Raw genomic sequence first — 13661 nt, forward strand, 5'->3', positions numbered from 1 at the left:
CCCCATGAGAGAGCGGGGAGAGAGAGAGAGGAAGAGAGGGTGCCCTCTCAGTTGTGGGGAAGGCCACTCTCTGAGGCAGACGTCTGTCAGGCCACTGGCCCGGCCTCATTTGCCGGGGAGGGGCCCTGTTTCCAGGCCTCTGGGAGCAGCCTGGTTTTCTCCGTGCCACCCCAAAGGCTCTAGCTCCTGTGTCACCAGGTCACTCCCGCTGGGTGTCTTCCTCAGCTTTCACACATTTCCTCCATTTTGGAGGGGCTCGAGGGCTAGAACCACCATGAAGGTGACCCTGACCCCATTTCTTACTTTCTTGGCTTCTCCGTCAGGGTCTGGGGGTCCAGGATGTGTGGTGGGCTCAGTACTCAAAGTACTCAGTACTCGAAGTACTCAGCACTTTCCGGGAAATTTGTGCAAGAGGAAGCCACCAAGAGAGCTGCTGTTTTAATGTCCCGGCAGCCTGAGTCATCCAGGTACTTGACCTGCAGGCAGCCTCACCTCATTCAGGAAGCTTCCTTGTTTGGACGCGTTCAGCCATTCATCCCTTGGTCCTGCTTTTGTCGAGGCCCGTGGCTGTCAGCTGGTGTCATCGTAACTCACCCCGGACCAGCGCTGCCCTTGGGATGTTCTGAAGTCCTTCCTCGTGTGCGCTCGAGTAGCCGGCGCCCGGTCTCTCCCCGGGGCCCCTGCCGGCAGTGGGTGCAGCATGCACAGACTCTCCGAGCTGGTGGCTGGTGGCTGATGGCTGAGTGGCAGCACTGTTCTTACATAACCCGTTTCTCTCCTCCTTTCTCCCTCCAGAGCCAGATCTCACACTGAGCAGCTGCAGACGGAGAAATCAGAGAAAGCACAACCCGGCCCCAGATTCCGAGGGGCCTGCTGGGGCTTCTGTCCTCCTGCTCGAGAGGGAAGACCCCGAGGCCGGAGTCTCAGGCCAGGTCCCGGCTGCCATGGGACTCGCAGCTGCCGCCCCCCGGCTGCCCTCCACACGGCCAGGCAGATAAGGGCGGGCACTGCCCCAGGAGCACCTGCCGCCCCCCCGCCGGGCTGCTGCTCTGTGGCCAGCCCTCCCCCAGCCTTGGGCCACCTTCGCTGACCCGAGGCCATGTAGGCCCCACCTGGGCCTTTGTGGATAGACACACGGCCGGGGACACCGCCTCTGCTCTCTGGGGGACGCAGCGTACCACCATGCCCCGGGGAATCGCCTGGCTGCACTGTGAGTACCGGGGAGGGGGGTCTGTGGAGACGGCCCTTGGAGGCCTTGGCCCAGAGCCAGGCTCTGCTGTAACCACGGCAGCAGGGCCGTTCCTGCCAGTGAGAAGTTGAGATGCTTCCCAGCTTAACAGCCTGAGGACTCCTGAGGCAGCCTGAGGACTGCCACCCTCTGCCCGGGCCCTAGCCGACCCCAGCTCAGACCCGCATGCGGGGTACGAGTCCTAGGCTGGGTTGGCATGGTCAGTGGGCGGTCAAGGGGATGGGGCAGGCACTGGGGGCAAGGGGCAGCACCACCTTCGCAGGCTCACCAGTTCTGGGGTGCACGGGCAGGGGTGGGGCAGAGGTGGCAGAGAGGATTTCTGGCCTCCCTGGGTGTGGCCAGCCGGGGGTGGGAGCTCGTGGAAGTGGGCCCCAAGACACGTGGCAGAAGTGCCATCAGGTGCCGGAGAAGGCAGCCTGTTCCTCTGCCCCTCCCTCCATGATAGAACAAAATTAAGAGGCAGAAAGCGAACAGTGTTGTTGGTAAAAAGAAAAACAAGTTGAAATGAGGACAGAAAGCGTCTAGAAGCCTCTCAAGTCTGCTGGTGGGAGGCCAGACCAAGATCCCTTCAGACTCCAAGATTCTATTGAATTGACTCAAATTCAGCACATTTTTCTGGTGCCTCCCACATGCCCACTGGAGAGTTACTGCCATGGCAACAAGGACTGGGCTAGCTCGCGCCCCTCTCTCCGATGCCTGGCGCCGAGTTAGGCATTAGGAACTGTGTGCCTCATGGATGAGGTCTGGGGTTTGATCCTGCAAGGGATCCAGGCTGGCCCTTGTGGAGGGAGACTGCAAAGGATCAGGGCCTTCAGAACAGGCAGAAGGACCAGACCCAGTGTTCTGGAAGCTTCCAGGTCACGAGGAGCAAGAGGGGCAATATGGGTGAGGAGCCACTTGAAATGGTTTTGAAGGTTTGGAAGGTGGGAAGGTGAGGACAGTGTCCCAGGTAGAGGGAACGGCATGAGCAAAGGTTCAGCAGTGGGGCCGTGAGAGGCCAAGCTGGAAAGCCAGTTTGGGCTCAGATGGTGGAGGCCGTAAAGGCCAGTTCATGAGACAGCAGGGAGCTCTGGAAGGTTCAAGATCAGGGGATGGGGTTGTGACTGGGAGTTACTCTACTTTCGGAAGATCAGTCTGTGCTACTTGCTGGCCGTGCTGTCGCAACCTTTTGGGCAGGGAGTGATGAGGGTCTGTTCCAGAGATGGACGTGGGGCCAGAACGGAAGGCATGGTGGAGGCTGACTGCAGGCGCTGGCAAGGATGGGCTGTGGGGAGGGAGGCAGGGAGAGCTGCAGGTCAGGGACTCGTAAAGGGGCTGGATGCTGGGGAAGGATGGGCTGCCATAAACTCGGTGACTTAAAACAGCAGAAGATTATTCTGTCCCAGGTCTGGAGGCCAGAAGTCTAAAATTAAGGTGTGGGCAGGGCCACGCCTCCTCCGAAGCTGTAGGGGAGGCTCCTTTCTGCCTCTTCCTGCTTCTATTGGCACCTGGCAGTCCATGGTTTGTGGTGTCATCGCCCCGGTCTGTGTCTGTCTCCTCCTGACACTCTGCATGTCTCTGTGTCCTCTCCTTCTCTTATGAGGACACCTGGTCACTGGATTTAGGGTGGGCCTTGATGTTGTCTGCAAAGACCCCATTTCCAAATAAGGTCACATCTGAAGCTCTGGGCGAACAAGGATTTTCAGGGGGATGCTATTCAACCCTCTGCACAGGTTTAGATTCAGTCACTGTGGGTGGGGTGGTGAACAAGCCCCATTTGTCCCTGCACAAGGGGGCTGTCCCCAGGACAGGTGCAGCCCCTCCCCCTCCCAGCCAGAGACCCGGGAAGGGAGCCCCTTCCTCACTTGCTCTTTCTTCAGCCTCCTCTTCTGTCTTGGAGGTGTCTTCTTTCTGGAGGGCGAGGGGGCAAGAGTGGCGCCCTTCCGGGGTCGGGGGTGCACGGCCATGGGGCTCTCTGAGGAGCAGAGCCACTGTGAGGCCCCATGGTCACCGGCTTGCTGGCCTGTTTCTTGGGGTGGAGGCAGCTGAAAAGGGGCTTAAATTTGGAGTTGGCGGTCAGTGTGCAGATCTAAAGGAAGTCTGGGTGTGGGGGAAGGCAGATGACCCACGGACAAGGTTTCTGGCAGAGCCCATGCATGCCAGGCTGGCACGCGGTGGCTTTCTATGACTCGTTCCCTGCTAGGAGCCAAAGTTGTCAGGACAGGGGTGAGGGCAGCGAGGGTAGGACTTCAGGGGTCACATGGGCAGGCAGGGGTGACTGCCCCATGGGAAGGAAGGCCAAGTGTGGACAGAGATACTGATTTTTGAAGACAAGTTGCAAATTCAGATTTTTATGTGAAATCTCTGTGAACCAGCTGTGGCCCTTGGGACACCAGTTTGCAACTGTCTCTGGAGGTCAGTGGTTCTCAAAGTGTAGTCCCCAGACCAGCGGCAGCAGCAGCACCGGGGAACTTGCTAGAAATAGACTCTCTGGGCCCACCCCAGACTTCCTGAATCAGACACTCTGGGCCTTAACCAGCTTTCCAGAAGATTCAGATGCATGCTCCTGATTCCTTGTTCAAGATGAACCCCCAAAGTGCTCAGTAAACAAGACCATGCTGTGGTTCGCTGCATTAGGGACTCACTCACTAGGGGCCAAGTTGTCCAGTCTAGATAATGAGTGAGGTGGACAGATGGTGCTAGAGACGAGACTGTGGGGACTGGTTCAGGCAGGGGAGAGCCTGGCGGGGGGTGGGGGAAGGCGTCTTGGTGAGGCCTTGAAAGAGGTCTGCCATGCCGGAGGATACCGAGGGCCAAGGCAAAGTGTGAGCAAAAACTGTAAACCAGGAATGATCTCGGTCTGCAGGGGTGCCAAGCTGAGGAGCTTAATGACTTAGAGACAAGATAGGAAGCAGGCAGAAACACTGGCTCAGTATCTGTTTATCTGTTCTTTTGTCCAAATACCGGGGGCAAGCGCTTGGGAAGAGACAAGAGAGAGGAAATGCAAGACGGGTTGCAAATTTGCAAACTTGAAAAATAGCCCTTCTCTGGGAGGAAGGGCTTGTGGGCTGCAGCGCGTCCTCCTTGTCCCCCTCGGAACAGGGCTTGAGGCTGCCTAGCACGCTCCGGGTGAGAGTCCAGCCAGAGCAAAGGCCTGGCAGCAGGGCGGAGGAGGAGGAGAGGTGCCCAGGAGCAGGCCCAGGCCAGTGAGGGAGTAAGAACAGAAGTCTCCCTAAGTTCCAGGGAGGTGAGGGAGAAAGTCCGGTCAGTGACGCCTACTGGGAACCGGGGGTGGGGCAAGGAGATAATGGCTTGCCTGGGTATTTTTGGGAGGGGAAAAAAAAAGGAAAGAAAAGCAAAAACAAATTATTGCTTTTGACTGTGACAGTAATTTGGATATTGATTGTATTGATTGTAGAGTATAAAGTATGTCCTACAAAATACAAAGAACGTAAAAATCTCCCACAGAGATTTGGTGCCTTTCCTTCCACCACTCGCACGGCGTTTCCCGTGCACATGCAGACCTGGGTAATTCACGTCCCGCTGTGCGCCCAGAGGAGAGGTGTTGAGTCATGCTTTTTAAGACTTTACTAAGCATATCATGAGTACTTTTCTTATCACGTAAGCATACCATAAGCATTCTTGGACAATGTGGTTTTTATTGGCTACATTCATTAATGAACATGTGGGCCGTTTACAGATTGTTATTCGTATAAGAGAATTCTGCTACAGGACTCTTTGTCCACGAATCTTTTGGTGATGGCTCTTGTTTTCCTTCAGGCTTATGCCTAAAAATGAGTTCAGTGGATCAAAGAATGAAAAATTATTATTTTTAAACTATTTTTTTTTAAAGATTTTATTTATTTGACAGCACAAGCAGGGGAGCGGCAGGCAGAGGGAGAGGGAGACGCAGGCTCCCCGCTGAGCAGGGAGCCCGATGCGGGGCTCGATCCCAGGACCCTGGGATCATGACCTGAGCCAAAGGCAGATGCTTAACCAACTGAGCCACTCAGGCGCCCCTGTTTATTAATATTTTTTAAAGATTATTTATTTGAGAGAGAGAGTGAGGGGTGGGGAGGCGCAGAGGGAGAGGGAGAGAGAGTCCCAAGCCGACTCCCTGATGAGTATGGAGCCTGATGCTGGGCTTGATCTCACAGCCCTGAGATCAGGAACTGAGCTGAAACCAAGAGTCAGACTGCGCCACCCAGGTGCTCCACAGTAGGTCAAAGGATGTGAAAATTTTCAAGGCTTATTGGGTCAAAGGGTGTGGACATTATTAAGTCCACTAATAATAAAAATTGCCAAATTGCTTTCCAGGATAAGAGCCTCACTACTTCGCCGGCACCAAGTGTCATAAAATGAAATTAAAAAAACAACACCCAATTTCCATTTTTGATAATATATATATATATATTTACGTTTATTGGTGAGTTTGATTTTTGTTGGATACACCTCCTGCCCATCTATGTTTTCTTTCTGCTCTGATGAGCTTGATGCTTGTTCATATTTTTTGCAACTCCTCAGGTTTTTTTTTTTTTAAAGATTATTTATTTATTTGACAGAGAGAGATACACAAGCAGGGGGAGTGGGAGAGGGAGAAGCAGGCTTCCCACTTAGCAGGGAGCCCGATATGAGGCTTGATCCCAGGACGCTGGGATCATGGCCTGAGCTGAAGGCAGACGCTTAACGACTGAGCCACACACAGGTGCCCCTCCTCAGGTATTTTTTGTAAGTGTGTTCAGTTTCGGGAAATCACAAAAGCTGTTTTTGAAGTCACAGTGACCCCCAGTGGTGAAAGCTGGTAATGTTCAGAAGGCGGCAGCTCGTTCGCGGGGAGGGAGCAGTGGCAGCCTGAGCTTGGTTGGCTTCCCCAGAGTGAGCGCATTGGAAGGGCTGCAATGATTTGTACATCTGAGGGGGAAGCCAAGATCAGTTACAGCAGGGAGGCAATTGGCTCCGGTCACTCAAGAGTCATTTGTAGAGTGGGAACGAGCATCCAGGACTCCTGAATCCCCAGATGGAAATGCAGACCCAGGCTTTGAGGACACTCCAGCCCTAAAGGGGATGGGGGCCGAGGTTGCCCTGGAAAGGAGGTTGTGCCTGCCCCATGGGGCAGGAGTGGGGAGGAGACTGGACACCAACCTCAGGATGGGACTGCGGGGCGGGCTCTGCTGGCTGGGGGCAGGGCTGCACTGGCCGGACTGCTCGTGCTCGCCTGGCCTTGCTGTGTGAGCCTGGACCCTGGTGGGGGGAAGGCCTCCCCAGCGCTCTGCGCCTCCGCCCCTCCCATGGCTGGGAAAAGGGAGGGCACACGCGCACAGCTTTACACACCCAGGCGGCGTGGGGTGCTCATGTGTTGCTGTTGGGTTCGGCCCACAGATCTCGGGATCCTCCTTGGCATGGCCTTGGGGAACGGGGGTTTGGAGATGTGGCCCTTGACCCAGACCGAGGAGTGCGCCGTCACTGGCTTTCTGCGGGACAAGCTGCAGTATAGGAACCGTCTGCAGTACATGGTAACCGTGGGTACCCGCTGTGTCCCCTGCCCAAGCTCCTGGGCTCACAGGGTGTAGGCCCCCAGGCCCCGCCCTGGCTCCGTGTCAGCCCTGAGCCCAGGGCCCCTTTCTCCGCCTGGCCCGCACCAACCGTGCCCTCCCTGCTGGCCGTCCCCAGGGCCCCCCACCCCTGCTACTTGATCTGACCTTTGATCCTGCCTCTCCATGGCGCTCACCCTGTGACTCAGGAGTGGATTCCAGAAAGCCTTGGGGGGAACCCCAGGCACTTATTACCAGCTGGGCAGATAAGGACCTAGAAGTTGGAATGTGCACCCCTTTGTGTAGGGTAGAGAAGCCCATGGGCCACTGTGGCTCTGGAAGACTTTTTTCTTTTCTTGACAGCTTTACTGAGATGTCCTTCACATACCGTACTATTCACCTGTCTAAGTGTACAACTCCGTGGTTTTCAGTCTATTGGCAGAGGTTTTTTTTTTTTTTTAAGATTTTATTTATGTGACAGAGACACAGGGAGAGTAGGAACACAAGGAGGGGGGAGTGGGAGAGGGAGAAGCAGGCTTCCCGCTGAGCAGGGAGCCTAATGCGGGGCTCGATCCCAGGACCCTGGGACCATGACCTGAGCCGAAGGCAGATGCTCAGCGACTGAGCCACCCAGGTGCCCCTATTGGCAGAGTTCTGCAACCAGCACCATAATAAGTTTAGAGTAATCTTACTTAAGGTAGTCTTCCTCACCTCCAAAGAATATACTACTCTGGGGGTAGCAGGTCCCTCAACCACTTCTTGGCATGAAATTTCTGCCATCATAGGAACTCCACGTTTGGTTTCAGCCTTCTCTGTGCCCCAGAGGAAAGAGAGCTGTCGTTATTCCCGTGGGGAGCTGGGTGCATATTCTCTCTAGAAGGCCACCTCTGGTATCAAAGGGCTGGTCCTTGGCCCTCTCCTACATCAGACTGTCTGGGAGCTGGGGGAGCCTGAGCCATTTCTGACTCTGACCTCATGGTTTCTTCTTGTACTTCCCCAGAAACACTACTTCCCCATCAACTACAGGGTCAGCGTGCCTTATGAGGGGGTGCTCAGAAGGGCCAACATCACCAGGCTGGTGAGAATCCCCTCCTGGGCTGGGAGACCCCTGCCTCCTGGGACACCCCATGGACCCAGCCTGAGAGGCACATTGGTCTTGGCAGGTCCTGCTGCCAGGGGGCATTTCCCAGCTCCACGAGCAAGCCTGCCCTCGGCTGAGGCCCAAGGTTGCTCCCTGGCCACCGTGGATGCCCATGCTCTGCTCTCTCTGTGGGGCCACGTTGGGTGGGGGGTGGTCAGAGCAGTGGCAGGGAGGGCCCAGAGACCCGTGTCTGTGGGCTTCAGTGATGTCTCCTGTCCCCACAGCAGAAGGCCCGGGTCAGCCAGCAGGAACTGCGGTACCTGTGGGTCTGGGTGAGCCTCAGCGCTACTGAGTCGGTGCAGGAAGTGCTGCTCGAGGGCCACCCATCCTGGAAGTACCTGGAGGAGGTCCATACGCTGCTGCTGGACGTGCAGCAAAGCCTCATGGTGAGAGCTGCGGGTGTGTGTGTGTGTGTGTTCAGCTGCGGGGTGTGTGTGTGTGTGGTGGGGTGTGCGCATGGGTGCACGGTGGCCAAGGATGGTTGAGGGAGGATTTGAACACATGGAAAGTTTCAGCAGGTCCTGAAGGGTGTAGGAAAAACGATTGAGAGGAAGAGATGGCCAGTGCCCAGTGGGTGGCCTGGGCTGGGGGCAGGGGATACTCTGGGCTCTGTCTCTCTTGCTCTGGATCCCAGGTAAGTCATGGAACCCTGTGGCTTTGTTTCTGGAGGTTTCTTTTTTGGGGGAGAGGGGAGGAAGTATGAATAGGTGGAAGGTTGAACAAAGGAGGTTTTTAGAGTATAATGAAGTGCTTCTCCAGGACACTGTAATATCCTGTTTGTGTCAAAGTCCATCGCATGTACAGCACAAAGTGAACTATGGACTTCAGGTAATAATAATAGAGGTTCCTGATCATTGCCTGCCCCATAGGATTGATCTGAGGCCTCAGGGATGTGTCCTCTAAAAAGCCTGCAGAGTAAACTCACAGATTAGTGTGAGCCCATGCAGGCCATGGGTGTACTGCAGGACCCCTCCGCCCACTCCCATTTTGCCCTACTCCTGCAGTAGGAGCCTTCCCCGGGGAGCCCCCCCCCCCAGCTGCCCAGTCAGAGCTGGGGGCTGCGGGGGACACTAGGGTTTAGGAGCCCACGGCTGCTGGGAGTTCTGGGGAGGCTCTGGCTTGGGCGGAGGCCCAGTGGTCTCCTTGGTGGCGCTTTCGTGCCCATGGGCAATGTGAGTTGGAGCTGACCTGAAGAGACAGTTTTGCATCCTTGGTTTTCCTGGTGAGAGCCCGACTCTGAGCTCTTGGGAGAGTTCAGATTTAACCAGCTTTAAGTCTTGTCTTCTTTCTCAGAGTTAATGGTCTGTGCCCCGCTCCAAATATGCCCAGCATCTGGTGCGCAGTGGGTTCTCCCTGCCAGGGAGTGGGCCACGGGACAGGCCCCTCCTCCCTCCTGCCACACTCACTTCTCTTTCCAAGCCTTTGTAGACTGGCTTTTTTGGGTTGTTGTGAGAAATGACCACTTACTGGTGGCGGAATATGGAAATTCTCTTGCCGCAGACCTGGAGCCGGAAACCCTGCACCCAGGGTATATCAGCAAGGCCATGCTGTTTCCGAAGGTTCTAGGGAGCAGGGACCCTTCCTGTTTCTTCCCCGCTTCTGCTGGCTGCTACTCTTGTTGGCTTGTGGCCATGTCACTCCAACCTCTGCCTCCACCCTCACATGGCCTTTCCCTCTAGCATCGCCTCTTATAAGGATGCCAGTCATTGGATTTAGGGCACACCCTACATTCAAATTGATCTCATCTGGAGATCCTTAATTACATCTGCCAATGTCCTATTTCCAAATAGGGTCATGTTCACAGGTCCCAGGGCTGGATGTAGTTTTTTTGGAGGGGGGATTAAGGGGACAGACATTTTAACCCAGTACGCTCCCTTTAGGAAGGTCTTTGCTTGGCTCAGGCCCCACATTTCCTTTCTAGGCCATGTCTCCTGCACCAGCTCTGGCCCCCTGCTCCGTCCCCCAAGTGTGCCTGCCTGCTCCCCGCACCGTGCCCCGTTGTTAAGTACTATGGAGAGAAGCACCCTGAGTTTGGAGCTGGAGACTGGCCCGGCCCGGGGTGCCTGGCACCCAGGTGTCCTCATGATACGGCCCTCACAGGTCCTTTGTCTTGTTCCCTGCAGGCAGTGGAGATCTTTGAATCCTGAAGGACAGTCTCCCGGGCCCAGGACTCCTTGTGTGCGGGTGGCCGGGCCTGGGCTAGAACAGCAAGGATGCCCCCTACAATCATTTTTCCAAAGATGGAAAAAGAGGAGCCTCTGTGATGATGGGCCTGGGTGAGGGTTGTTGAGGGGGACCCTCCCAGGTAAGGAAGGAGAGAAATTACCCATAGGCCCCCGGTCACAGTCCCCTGCCTCCATGGTTTGTGCAGCTCCACGCAGGGCAGTTTCCAGGCTTCTCCTGGGATATGGCCCTGCCTTTTCACTGGGGTTGGGGGTGGGTGGCACCCATGGTCCTGACGGTCTCCTCCCTTCCAGGATGTGGAGGTCGGCCCCAAGGTGGACGCGGTAGTGTCACTCCTGAGTGGCCCGAGGCTAAGCCTGAAGCTGGTGCGACCCAAAGCCCTCCTGGACAACTGCTTCCGGGTCATGGAACTGCTGTACTGTTCTTGCTGTAAGGAACAAGTAGGGGGGGCTGGGGGCAGGACACCGGGCTTCAGACGCAGGGTCACTGAGCAGACGAGGACCCTCCGGGGCATGTCCTCCACTCCCCAGGGTTATAGGGCATTTCGGAAAGCCAAGATGGGCCCCAGGTACAGGGACAAGAACAATGGGGCTTGGTCTGGGAATGAGGGGGGCTGTTGACCACTCCTGCAGTTTTTTTTTTTTTTTTTTTTCCTGTTTCCTGCAGGTAAACAAAGTTCCGTCCTAAATTGGCAGGACTGTGAGGTGCCGAGCTCTCAGCCCCACAGCCCAGAGCCCTCATCACAGTGCGTGGCTACCCGGCTATACCCTCTGTCCCAGAGGCCCCCTATCTCCCTGCCCCACTCCCCGGGATCCACGCCCGGACCCCCGGCTCAGTGAAGCTGCTGAGGGCACAGGCCGAGGCCTCTTGGCCCGAGCAGCCTGTGTGGGGCAGCGGGAGGTTCTCCCGCAGTTTGGTTGAGCCTGAGACTTGTCTGGGCAGTGGTGAGGAGCCCCCCCCTTCCCCCCCAGGAGAGTGTTTTTCCTTTGAGGGGATTCTGTGCCTGAGAAGGGTTCGGCTTCCCGCATTCTGTACCTCACCTGGTCTCACCTGGAGCAGCGGGGGCCTGGGGGCACCTGAACGTGGACAAAGTTCTCCTCCCCTTCCTGCACCACCTGGGCTGCCTCCCTTGCCTGGAGGTGGCGCTGAGCGTCTCCCGTGGCCTGCAGAGGTGAAAACTGTGCCGGGTGGGGGGGTGGGGGGTGAGCATGGGGAGAGGGCAGGAAGCCCCACACCACGTCTTGCCACAGTGGATGCTCTTCCAGTTCCTCTTATATTTTCTATTAAACACTTGCTTGTTTTGGTTTGGTTTGCGTCTGCAAAGGTGAACCCCAGAGGGCAGCGAGCCTCCAAGTTCCAGTTCCAGCTGGTCAAGGGTAGGATGCAGGAGCAGGGGTGGGCTGGTCGGGCCCTGGGGCTTGGGTCTCAACACTGGGATTTGGAATGGATGAAGCCTTACCTGGCGGCCTGGAAACAGTATTCGAGGGCCTGAGTTTCTTCCAGGCCTGCCCTAGTGGCTGGGGCCGCAGAGAGCCAGACCGAGGGGTTCAGGGGGTCAGGGAGGTCTTCCTCTGTGTCCCCTGGTCGCCCTCCCTGGCTCCACGGGGCCAGGACAGAGTGGAGGTGTTCAAAAGCATGGGTCCTGGCACAAGACCCGGCCCCTCCTGCCCCTGCAACACGGACCCCGTGCTCCCCAGGCCGGCTCTGGGGCAGGACAGGGCCGGGAGCAGCGGTGCAGGGAGCCAGGCGGAGGCAGGGCTGTTAATTACAGTACAACTTTATTAATACTGGAGTCTTCACAGTGCATTTGTTACTCGTAGCAGTGACTATTTCAATCGGGGGGGGGGGGGGGGTGGAAGGGGCAGGGAGGCGAGGAGAATTTATCCAAAAACGGACAGAAAGAAAAGAAAAACAAAATGGGTCAGATGGGATGGGGGGGAGGTGGGGAGGGAAGAAAGGGTGAGTAGGAACCAGGAGGGGAGACCGGGTGGGGAAATAAATTAAAAAAAGGAACAAGTTAACAACAGCACCAGAAAAGTTACTTCAGTCAAAAGACGCTTTTGAAAAGAATATTTCTCTGTACAAATGAAAAAAAAAAAAAACAAAAACACGAAGAAGTCCCCCAAACCAAAGTTTGTGATGCGGGATGGTTGGCTCGGATCCCAAGGGGGTGGGCCTAAGAGGTGGTCACTAAATGGGAGACAGATAGATAGGTGGTCAAGGGAATGGGGGAGTTATGTACAACCCTGGGGTGGCTGGGAGGAGGCCTGAGCCTGGAGGCGGGGTGGCTCTGCCATGCCCACCCCCTCCTTGGGCCTCCCAAGCCACCCCTCCACCCCTTACCCTGCTAACATCACACATCCTGCATCTTACTCCCTCCACCCACCAGGTAAACGCCAGCACAGCCCTGCGGGGAAGGGGCAGTGTAAACCCCATCCCGGGCCTTCCCCAATGGGCCACCTGCCCTCCCGGCCTCTTCAGGCCCTCCCTCGCCTGGGCCCTCTCTCCAGGCACCCTAACCTGGGCTCTCCGGTTGGCTGGAGCGTTCAGCAAGGCTGTTCTCAGACCTAGCAACTTACAGATACCATTCTCCGTCTGCCCTTGGGAGCCTGGGGGGGCTCCATCCACCCAGGGGCTGCCTTGATTCCCCAGACCTGCCTGACCACCCTGCTTGGATCCCGGTTCCCTGCAGAACTACCAGGAGCTCCAGCCTGGCGCTGAGACTCAGACCCAACCCCATCCCATCCAGACCAGGAAAAGCCTGCTCTCCTGACCTCGGGAGCCCCACCCCCCCAGCCCACCCTGTGGTCCCTCTGCCCTCTGAGCCCGGCCACCCTCTCTGCTGGCCTGCAGGACAACAGGAAGCCTTCCACTCGCCCTAGACGCACCTGCTTCTACCTGCTTCGAGTTGGCGGGCACCCCCACCCTGCACCCACTGCCAGCACAGGACTGGACTCCGAGGGGACTGCACCAGGATGGCATCTCCTCTGGCAACAGAGAGTCAAAGCCAAGCTCCCTGGACCGCACCCCAGCCCCATCCAAGGAGACCTGCTGCCTGCCCCCCCACCCTGGCCCTCTCCAACCTTATTTTGGCTTTGGGGAAGCCAATGTGGCCCTCCTCCTCCTGCCATGGGCCCACCAGGCCACTGTGAGGACCCTTGTCCCTCAGGCACTCTCGGACACCCTGTACTGTCCACCCTGTCCCCACACACAGTCCTTGTCCAGTCAGCTCTATTATTATATTCATAAAATAACCCCCACACCCTCTACAGCTTCAGCCCCTATCCTCAAAGGTGCCCGAAACCACCTTTGGACCAAAGTGCCACCAGAGTTAAATTCTCAACGTGCCCAGGTGAGGACCACACATCTGAAAGCAGCTCCTGGAGGGCTGGCCAGATGCCCCTCGGGCCTCTGGATTCCTTCCCTGCTGCCCTGCCTCTCAGCCCCAGGCACACCTCCCCGGCGAGGGGAAGCTAGGACCTGAGGCCCCTCGGGCTCCACAGCCGCCTCCAAACAGATCCCCAAGACTCAACTTGGGGCCCTGGACCTGTGGGCCTCTCTCGTCCACAGCAGCCTA

At 56.8% G+C, this 13661-nt stretch overlaps 1 protein-coding gene across 3 annotated transcripts; it reads left to right on the forward strand.

Annotated features, from left to right (window-relative positions):
* Nucleotides 1-1127: 1127 nt before the first annotated feature.
* IL34 (interleukin 34) lies at nt 1128-12186 on the forward strand. Of its 3 annotated transcripts, XR_004682850.1 has the most exons (7): nt 1128-1210; nt 6608-6741; nt 7760-7837; nt 8125-8286; nt 10378-10513; nt 10751-11255; nt 11409-12186. XR_004682850.1 is itself a non-coding variant. In XM_035024812.1 (6 exons), exons 1-6 carry the CDS (start codon nt 1183-1185, stop codon nt 10921-10923), a joined length of 711 nt encoding a protein of 236 aa, XP_034880703.1. In that variant the 5' UTR covers nt 1128-1182; the 3' UTR covers nt 10924-12186. The 3 variants fall into 3 exon arrangements, 2 of the variants coding, with proteins under 2 accessions (XP_034880703.1, XP_034880704.1); XM_035024812.1 differs by having other exon boundaries at nt 10751-12186; XM_035024813.1 differs by having other exon boundaries at nt 8128-8286; nt 10751-12186.
* The last annotated feature ends 1475 nt before the right edge of the window (nt 12187-13661 follow it).

This window comes from Mirounga leonina, unplaced genomic scaffold (genome assembly GCF_011800145.1).
Source record: "Mirounga leonina isolate KUSES-001 unplaced genomic scaffold, KU_Mleo_1.0 Mir_180, whole genome shotgun sequence".
Classification (NCBI taxonomy): Eukaryota; Metazoa; Chordata; class Mammalia; order Carnivora; family Phocidae; genus Mirounga; species Mirounga leonina.